General features: G+C 38.7%; 1 protein-coding gene across 1 annotated transcript; it reads left to right on the top strand.

Annotated features, from left to right (window-relative positions):
* Nucleotides 1–2,482: 2,482 nt before the first annotated feature.
* LOC149837809 (PI-PLC X domain-containing protein At5g67130-like) lies at nucleotides 2,483–9,076 on the top strand. Its single transcript, XM_090008129.1, has 6 exons — nucleotides 2,483–2,749; nucleotides 3,035–3,172; nucleotides 6,218–6,461; nucleotides 7,327–7,550; nucleotides 7,647–7,733; nucleotides 8,970–9,076. The coding sequence occupies exons 1-6, from the start codon at nucleotides 2,483–2,485 to the stop codon at nucleotides 9,012–9,014; spliced, it is 1,005 nt and encodes a 334-aa protein (XP_089864255.1). The 3' UTR covers nucleotides 9,015–9,076.
* Nucleotides 9,077–10,766: the final 1,690 nt, after the last annotated feature.

Genomic DNA, 10,766 nt, shown 5'->3' with positions numbered 1-10,766 from the left:
CTCCAAAACAGACATGAATGAATAACATGGCCGAGTACTCATGTTTCTCTCACTTTTTTCTTAAAAAAATCTTATCTTTTTCTTTCATGCAAACACGGATGGATGATGTTCACACATGCATGTCATGTGCAATGCCTTTACACGTTTCATGTGCAATGGAAGTGAAGTCTGGTAGAAAATAATTAGAAATCCAAGCTGAGAGAGAGAGAGAGCAAAGTCAAATTTATTTACTATTAAAGCTTTGAAAACGGTTTCTCGCACCCTATCATTATCAATATTCTCCTTTTCTTGAGTGTAGTACCAAACCATGATCTTAAATGTATGCTAAACTATACTTGGCCAATCCTGGGTATCCAAGCTTGCATAAATAGAATCTAACCAAGAGATCTGTCAATAACATTATTCGATTGGTAGTAGTAAAATCAAAAGCAACCATTTAGATGAAAAAATTTCCAAGTGAATCCAACATGAAGATCCATATCTGAATAATTGTCCCCAAAAGTAAGTCATAATCCAAAAATACAATCTAAAAATCCCAAATCAGCATCAAGATCAAAATACAACACACAATCAAATTAACAGAAAACAACAAAGGAGTCCAAAACTAATTCAGGTAACCTCTCATGGTGTCTCATCAACCAGAGCTAAGATGGTTCGCATCAAACAAACAGGTCATTCACTGGGCTTGCAGTACAACCTTGAGCCAACCAATTATTCCTAAAGAAAAAACAAATCAGAACACATTTAGTTGGATTCAGTGGCCAAAGTTGGAGTTAGACTGTTGAGTTTTTCATCTGAGTCCAATTAAGGTCCGAATCTGAATGTGTAAACGTTGGATTTTAAGCTACCGGATCCAAATTCAGTTTTAGCTGAACCCATCTGACTCAAAATTTGAACCATAATTTGTGCTCTTTTTACAGGTTACAATTAAATAGAAAGAGAGTTAGATCATGCCAGGCGCACATGGTTCATGCCTCTTCTGATCCATAAAACTGTAAAGAACCCTCAATGTTTCTTCCGGATCCGTAGGATTCGCATTCAACTCTGAAGCTACGTATTTATGCCCCTGAATTTAAGAAGTTTCTTAAATAAGTTCAATCCCCAAATTGAACCTAACCTAATCACAAACTTGAGTTGAACTAGACCAAAATTGATTGCTTATAGACGGAGCTGAAATTGTTTTATACCCGAGCAGCTTTTTAACCCAAACTAATACAGACCATTTGGATTCAGATCCAACCGAATCCGATCCAACCCTTTTAAGGGCCTGATCTGATCTATACTTGTCCATTTTGTAAGTAACCCAATAGCACAAACTCGATGACTATGGGCCTAAATAAATTAGGTAAAATCCTGACCAAATCAAATTCATATTGGTTACGCTTTTGTTCAATTTCTACACCTGATTCAAAATTGGCTCTGTTGAAACTGGGACCCAAAACGAACTGAATCGACCCATTTACACCCATGTTGTCAGCATATTTTTAGCAAAGAAATGGTTCAAATCCAATGATATATCTAAATTGAATTGAATCAGCCTGAAATGACTGATTCAATGTTGTTAAAATCTGTTTGTGAAATGAATCGATTTTCAAAAAGATTCAGGGAATTGGCCGATTCAAGCTCAATTGAATCGAGCTGAATTGGTTGATTTAGTTTTTTTAAAAAACTGATTTAGTTTTTTTTTTAATTCATAAAATAGTTAAGAATTTGAAAAAATAAATAGTTACAAAAAATTTAATCCTGATTTGGCTGATTCAGGATTAAATTGACTGTTTTTTCAATATGGGCGGGCTGATTCAATTTGATTTGCTGATTCTAATGGAATTGGCCCATTTTTTATTCGAAGCAGGGCGAATTCAGACCCCAAAAAATTGGCTGATTCATAACCGATTCAGATGAATCGGCATGATTCGACATATATGTATACATTTTCTGAATTTTTATGTTTTTTAGTTGATGAATTCAAGACTATTCGATTCCATTCAGACTGATTCATGGTTTTCTTTTCTTTTTTTTGAATTTATAACTCGAAGAAACTGCACCCGGTATGAAGACCTGGTTGCGCAGGCTCAGCCTGCCATATCCACTGTCGTCTCCAAGGCGAAGACCGCTGCTCCTGGGGCCTATGTTACGCTGTGGCTTGCGCATAGGGGGCGAAGCCCATGAGAATGGAAGCTTGACAGCCTGTCTAGCAGTCAAGGCCCCACCCCACTTGCGCCAACCCCCTTGCGATTCAGGGTTTTCTTTCTTTTGAAAAAATCTATTCAAATTCAAAAACCAACCCTGACAACATCAATTGGTTTAACAATTCAAACGCACGGACAAACTCACTTACATTCTTCCCCCTCATTTGGTATGAAAGCCTGGCTCCACACCATTCTTTTTGCATGTTGCTTTTCTTGTCACATTTTTATGAATCCAGTAAATAGAGTCTCTCTCACTCTCTCTCTCCATTTGGCCCCCTCTTCAAGAGAAAGAGATGAAGAGAATGACAAAAGCTTTCTCACGGAAGCAGCTCACGGGGATCATGAACAGAAGAGATGTGTTTGTGTTTATGCTTCTGACTCTAAGCATTTGCACTAATCCTGCACATGGTTTCTGGCTCTGCTTCAAGAACTGCGGGTTAGGTGAGAAATGCATCAAGGACAGCAGCTGCGCTCAGGGATTCCACTGTGAGACGTGCGTGGCCGATGGATCCCTCCTTCCAAGATGCACTCGGGTAACCACCCTCAACCCCACGTCACAGGTACCAACTCAGTCTTGTGGGGATGCCTCTCGCTTCGAAAGCGCCCTTTCTACCCTATACAGGCGCTTCGGGTAAACTATACCAAATGTGTTTTGAGATGGTCAGGATCCATTTGGATATGCGACTAGGATAGCCAATCATGTCATAGTATTTTTCATATTTACTGGGAGAAACCGCTGCCAGGATCAGAGACCTATCGGCGCTGGCTCTGCTTGCTGTTACAATCTGGCAGCGTAAAACTCCATGATTGATTGATTGATTGATTGACTGATTGGAAAATTGAAGGTGGGTGGCCTTCCTTTCAATCGGTACTCGTGGCTGACAACGCACAACTCTTATTCCATACTGTGGGAGAAGTCATGGACGGGAGCTGTTAGGATTTCACCCTCCAACCAGCAGGATTCCGTTACTTCCCAGCTCAGTGTGAGCCCTAGCTGCAAAGCTATCCTTTATCCTCATTTCTTGTCTTTGTTGTTTTTTTCTAGATCTTCCTTCTAAAACCATGCTGCCAACTAATGTCACAAATCTCATTCTCGAGAAAATATCGACCAAGAAAAATCCCGTGAGATTTTGTCAAATCTGTTTTTTCTCAGAAAAATCTTGGGAAATTATCGGCATATGTAAACATATGAAATGTATATGCTTAAAAGTATATTTCCTTTTTACTGAGTTAACATGCTGTTTGTGAACTTTTGCCTGTTCATCACATCGGCCATACGCTCACCCTTCATCTTAGGAAACCTATAAACGTCGAGGCAAACATGGGAACTATCTTCCACGCAAAACCATTGATTAAGGAAAATCACTATACCAAAGTTCATCAGATTTTCAAGCCGGTGGTCTAGTTCATATGTAGTGGTCAATAAGTGCATGCGCAACATGATTATTATGAGAGCAAATTTCTTTACATGGAACAATAAAAACCAGTCATGTCCACACTTTATGAATGGTTAGGAAGAACCGATTCTTTTTTTTTTTGTTTGAAAGAAAGGAAAAACAATTTTTCACATATATTGTTTGTGTTGTTGCTATGTTGTGTTTCCTTATTTTCACAAAAAAAATCTTTATTCTCTCAATTTTTTTTTTTGCATTCTTGAGTGCTCTAGGAAAAAATAAATTAACATATTATAATGCATGCAGAATGGTGTCAGAGAACTTATGTTGGACATGTATGACTTCGACAACGACATTTGGCTGTGTCATTCCTTTGAGAGGGTTGTGTATGTTCGCCCCCGATGATTCACTGAATCCCACTTCTGTGTTCGGGACTTTGAATGAGCACCACGTATACAAACACATGGGGCTCGTATTCCCGTGTATGTTGACATAACTTTGCATCGGACTCTGGTGTTGTTGCAAAGACTTAAGTACCCTTTATTGCTATTCTTCTCATAAAGTGATGGTTTGAGAAAATGACAAAAATGCCTTTCATTCAAAAAAGAAAAAACAAATAGTTTAAAAAAAGGACAAACATGTCCTCCATCTAGAAAGTCGAGGATGATGTTGACTCTTCAAAGTCTTCTTTTTTTTCTGTTCAAAAAAAGGACAAACATGTTTTCTTCTTCTTTCTCCGTAAAACACTGTAAAACCCTTTCTTTCTCTAGAAAAGAAATCAAGGGAAACAAAGAGTTCTTCCTGGAGAAGGCCATGAACATCAACCCTCTCACTCTCTCTCCCTTCTCTCTCTACTTCTGTGCACATCCAACAGACGATCCTACATTGCTGCATCGTCATCTTCTTCTTCTTCCTTCTTCGTAAAACACTGTAAAACCCTCTCTCTCTGTAGAGAAGAAATCAAGAGAGGTAAAGGATTTCTCCTGGAGAAGGCCATGAACACCAACCCTCTCACTCTCTCTCCCTTCTCTCTCTACTTGTGTGCCTGATTTAGAGTTTTTGCCCTTACAGGAGGGGGGTCCGGGGGCTTCCCCCCGGCGCGGATCCCGCTGCACGGTCAGCGGGTGGGGGTCCAGGGGGGGCCGCCCCTGGCGGGGGGCTCGGGGGGCAGCGCCCTCCGGACCAAAATTTTCTTGGGCCTTCCAACAATGATTTGTAGTATTATCGGGCTTTCCTACAGCAATTTGTAGCATTTGTAGTATTATCGGGCTTTCCTAATTTGCGGAAGACACTACAAATCGCTATAACGATTTGCGGAAGACACTACAAATCGCGGATTTGGAATATGACCTCCGGTTAGGGAGATATGACTCTGACAAGTTGGTCCTAATTTGCGGAAGACACTACAAATCGCTATAGCGATTTGCGGAAGACACTACAAATCGCTATAGCGATTTGCGGAAGACACTACAAATCGCTATAGCGTTTCGCGATTTACGGAAGACACTACAAATGCTACAAATTGCTGTAGGAAAGCCCGATAATACTACAAATCATTGTTGGAAGGCCCAAAAAAATTTTGGTCCGGAGGGCGCTGCCCCCCGAGCCCCCCGCCAGGGCGGCCCCCCCTGGACCCTCGCCCGCTGACCGCGCAGCGGGATCCGCGCCGGGGGGGAGCCCCCGGACCCTCCTCCTGTAAGGGCAAAAACTCTAAATCAGGCACACAAGTAGAGAGAGAAGGGAGAGAGAGTGAGAGGGTTGGTGTTCATGGCCTTCTCCAGGAGGAACCCTTTACCTCTCTTGATTTCTTCTCTACAGAGAGAGAGGGTTTTACAGTGTTTTACGAAGAAGGAAGAAGAAGAAGATGACGATGCAGCAATGTAGGATCGTCTGTTGAATGTGCACAGAAGTAGAGAGAGAAGGGAGAGAGAGTGAGAGGGTTGATGTTCATGGCCTTCTCCAGGAAGAACTCTTTGTTTCCCTTGATTTCTTCTCTAGAGAGAGAAAGGGTTTTACAGTGTTTTACGGAGAAAGAAGAAGAAAACATGTTTGTCCTTTTTTTGAACAGAAAAAGAAGAAGACTTTGAACAGTCAACATCATCCTCGACTTTCTAGATGGAGGACATGTTTGTCCTTTTTTTGAACTATTTGTTTTTTCTTTTTTGAATGAAAGGCATTTTTGTCATTTTCTCAAACCATCACTTTATGAGAAGAATAACAATAAAGGGTACTTAAGTCTTTGCAACAACACCAGAGTCTGATGCAAAGTTATGTCAACATACACGGGAATACGAGCCCCATGTGCTTGTATACGTGATGCTCATTCAAAGCCCCGAACACAGACGTGGGATTCAGTGAATCATCGGGGGGAACATATAACCTGCTTTGCATTCCTTTGGTGGTACCTGCTACAATTGGTACCCTCGTGGTAAGGAACCCCCAACAAAAAAACTGTAATGTTTTTAAAAATTTTTAATATTTTTTTTAAACATCTGACCCTCCATATGTGATAGGGTCAGGATCATTGATACTTTGATATGTTACCTAAGATTTTAACCTTCATAAAATCACATTGTTAAGTAGAAAAAATATTATGCAAGAGCCCAATATTACTACTATTTTTGTCTATGTTGAATCATCACGATATTCATAGAAGACTATGTTACTTCCCCCAACGGTCTCACTCAGCTCTTCACTAATGCTGGACTTATGAAGTTCTGGTTTCCAGTGTCCAGCATGCCCAAGAATGGGGAGAACTGGCCCACTGTCACTGATATGGTGAAACAGGATCAGAGGTTGCTGGTTTTCACTTCCAAATCAGCCAAGGAGGCATCTGAGGGCATAGCATATCAGTGGAGATACCTCGTGGAGAATCAATGTAATGTAGAAAAAACGAAGTTCTTGCAAGTGCATTTTGAGTGCAATGTAACTGCCTAAGCACCTCTTCAATTGTGGTGATGGGGAACTAAAAAGTCCATATGGACCACAATCAAAGGAAGGCAGATCGGCTTATATTGTATACAACTACTGCTCCACACCATGCATCTCACTTGGGAACCGTGAGAGTAGGGCCATACACATCTCCATCAAGTGAGATGTGCGATGGAGATCGAGTATAACTCATGAATCGGTGATAGACAGTATGACCTGATCTGCCGTCCAATCAAAGTCTGTCTCATTATACTGCTGCCTACAGAGCATTGATGCTCTAGAGGGGTGTGTGTAAAAGTGACGGCTGCCTGTCATTTTTTTGGCCTACATTGAGCCAACGGCTGTTTCAGTTTTTTCGCAAACCTGACCCTACAGATATGTTCGTCATCATTGATTTGCTAGGAAATAATGACACATGAATCATATATTTTTTTTATAGAAAACATGATTTTTTAAGCGAATCATATTTTTTTTTAGAAAACATAAATTTTTAAGCCTATTTTTTTATAGAAAACATAAATTTTTAAGCTGTCAATTTTTAAACCTTATAAAAACATACCTGCTTTCTGGAATACTACGGTCCAAGAGCCGATTCCTATGAAATCAAGCATATAGAATAAATCTGAACGGAGGCTAGATGTAGGGCAGAAAAGTGGTAGGCATCTACCGCCTCCAGAGAAAAATTGATTTTCCAAAATATCACAAGATTTTCCCTCACAAAGATTTCTGAGAATGAGATTTAATGAGTGAATTTCTTCCTATCTGACTGACTTTTTGTTTTTCCTTGTCACTTTTTTCCTTCCTGGCTCAAGATGGCAACGGTGGGATGAAGGCCGGGTCTTGCCCAAATCGAGAAGAATCTTTGCCTATGAACACGCCAACAAGATCCCTCGTCTTGCAGAATCATTTCCCTGAAGCTCCTGATGTTCTCACTGCTTGTAAAGACAACTCAGGTGCACTCCCCAGCATGGTGAACACCTGCTCTGATGCTGCCAACAAACGCTGGCCTAATTTTATCGCTGTTGATTTTTACAAGGTTTGAGGCCTGGACCTTGTTATTACAAGTTGGCTAAAATTAGAAGGCAACACGTTTTGCTTGATTTTATATTGTATTTGTTGGCCTTGTTTGCAGAGGAGTGATGGAGGTGGAGCCCCATATGCTGTAGATGTGGCCAACGGGCATCTGGTTTGTGGTTGTGAGGATATTGGCTATTGCAAGGTACAGCAATCACTTTCCCTTGAAAGAGACTCTCTTTCATAATCTTTGTGGGAAATTTGTGGTAAGAACCGCATAACAAATGCAACAAACTCTCTTTTCTATCAAAATGGAGTCACGCCGTCCCGGTGGGGAAGTATTTTCCTGCATGGGTATCCCTTTGACAGGAAAGTGGCTTCCCTTAGTGGTCGTTTGTTTCACACCCCACTTTCATGTGAAATACATCTTTCACATGAAAGTGGTGCTCTTTCCTGCCCGTGTTGAAACAAACACCAAGTGGAAAGGACCAAGTGGGGCCTACACATTTTTCACCCAAATAAATGTTTCAATGGAAACCCGTGTCACACCTTCCCCTTGGGAAGCATTTTCCGCCTAAGGGGGGGCTTTGGGGGATTTCAGTTTCTGCAGATTCTCCTTTTCATAACGTGAAACAAATGGCACCTTAGCATTTGTTACACTCCCACTCAAGGGAATTCTTTCCTTTGAAAGAGCCACTTTCGAGGGGAAAGTGCTTCCTAGGGGTGGAGGTATGAACCCATTTTGACAGGAAAGTGGGATTTTTTTTTAGTTTATTAGGTGGGTCGCCGATATGTTTGTTTTGCTCTTTATAAGAAAGAGACCCTATTTTCTAATGAAAGAGCCTCGTAGGAACGAAGCTTAACAAATGCCCCCTTAGAAATTTGCTTTTAAAATTGAGGGACATGTTGGGTACTCACTGTACTTTTACTGAATGTGTCAATCTTTACCTTAAGCCCTTTATATTTACACTAGTAGATTCTACCAATTGAAATGATCAGAAAGCCCTCAAAAGCAGTATCTTTTTTGGAACTCTTGGATCACGTTCAGGGATACATTATGACTTTTCTTGAAAAAATAAGTCAAATATAACCCCAAAAAATTAAATTTTATTCTGGTTATTTTATTTTGAAAAATGAAGAAATTCTTTTATTGCAAAAAGTAACTCTTGTATTTTATTTTAATACATTTCATCACTTTTAAGGATGTTTTAGTCATTTCACTTAGTTCAATGATGCTTATACAAACATAATTTATACGGTTTTAAAGTTATCCCTTATTAAATTTAAATCATCTTTTTCTTGTTAATGAATGGCTCTCCCAATCAATCAACCAAGCTCATAAAATCAATCAACAAGTTTGAATATTCAGGAAATTGATCTTATCGATAATGACTTCATCTTCGGGAATTTTTCTATTGAATTTTCATAAATTGTGTTGCAGCCAAACGTGACTTTTGGTGCCTGTGGCTCTCCGGGTGCTGCATAAGCCAAGTTTTCAGCCTTTTAAAGAGCAGGGAGTCCCTTGCATCATTGTTTCTGAAACTCCATGTATCATAACCTCCCTTCATTTTTCTCTCTTTTTTGGTCCCTATCAGTGCACTTCAGTCTGAGGTGGGAAGCTTAAGGCTGGGCAAGGTTCGATTGGCTTGGGCTTGAGGCCAAACCTACAATACCTTGGGTTTGATACGGCTGGGTTAATTGAGTTTTGAAAATCTACCGCATGGATAAGGTCACGCCAACCGTAACCGGGCCTTGTATACAATATGGTGCACCTCGATTTTGAGACTGTTTTTTCTCATTGCAATTCATGAATTTGCTTTTTTTGTTATGAATTTTTTCATATTAATTTGAATATATGCTTGAACTTTTAGACTTTTCTCTTTATGCATAAATTTTTTTATAGCAGGTTGAATATGTGCATGATGAAGTTAGTGTGCATGTGAATGTTGAAATTATGGAGGTTTGAATGAATAAATATATATAATTGTGTGTATATGCTTTAAATGTTGTGTTTTTTGCATGACTTCAAATGTAAATGTTGGACTTATAAACGTTTTATGAAGGGTTGAAAGAAGAAATATTTATAGTTGTGTGCGTATGTATGCTTTAAATGTTGTGTTTTTTGTAGAACTTCAAATATGAATGTTGAAGTTATGGAGGTTTGAGTTATAGAGGGTTGAAGAAAGAAATATATATAGTTGTGTGTATGTATATTTTAAATGTTGTATTTCTTGCAGAGCTTCAAATGTTAATGTTGGAGTTATGGATGTTGGGGATATAGATGTTCATATATAAATATTGGAGTTATAAAGGGTTAAAAGAAGAAATATATATAGTTGTATGTGTATGTATACTTTAAATGTATTTTTTATAGGGCTTTAAATGTGAATGTTAGAATTATAGATGTTAGAGATATGAATGTTCATTATTCAACAAATAAAATGAATGGCATGTATAATTAAAAATGAATGTATGATACATGAATAAATATATGTATGAGCATATTTATTTTAAAATATATGTATGTATAAGCATGTTTATTTGGTGATGATTTAATGAATGCGTAAATGATTATAAAAGTTGATTCATATTGAATACAAAAAAATGAATATACTTATAAGTAAGTTCATTTATAAATGAATGAAATGAACATTTCGAACAAATGAAAATGAAATAAATGTATGAACTTATTCATTTTTAAATAAATGAATGTAAATATAGATATGTGAAACCATGAAAAAGTTTTTTGAATACTATTAAAAAAGGTATGCAATTTTTAAAGTATTTGAACATATAAAACTGATCATCATGTGCAAAACTTTCAAGTTAAAGAGATATCACTAGTTCGATAATCATGCTATCAAATATGCCATTACCAACTGATAAAAAATTGTCAAGTTCTGAGGGCAGCTTACAACAACCATTTCTTTCCCTTTTATCTTAGAGCAACCTGTTCTAAAAAATTTGATAGTATGATTAAGATTATGTTTCTTGTCGATGGGAAAAGTAAGCCTCGTTGGTTAAGTGAAATCATGATATGTGTTGACCTTAGGATGTCCTGTGCTCTAAAATGGCAGTGTTGAAACACTATATATGGCCTAGCTCCGCCCATCGTGTCCACATGAACTATTATTCCCTTGACGAAACATGTTTCCTTCAGGTGATGCATGAGAAGCACTCCAAGAGAGGATAACCAAGTATGAATAGTTCGAACAATCATGATTGGTTGGGGGGCCTC

This window comes from Nuphar pumila, chromosome 5 (genome assembly GCF_984573655.1).
Source record: "Nuphar pumila chromosome 5, dmNupPumi1.hap1.1, whole genome shotgun sequence".
Taxonomy (NCBI): domain Eukaryota; kingdom Viridiplantae; phylum Streptophyta; class Magnoliopsida; order Nymphaeales; family Nymphaeaceae; genus Nuphar; species Nuphar pumila.
Note: the sequence above shows the minus strand (reverse complement) of the source record. Positions and strands in the feature narration are given on the sequence as shown.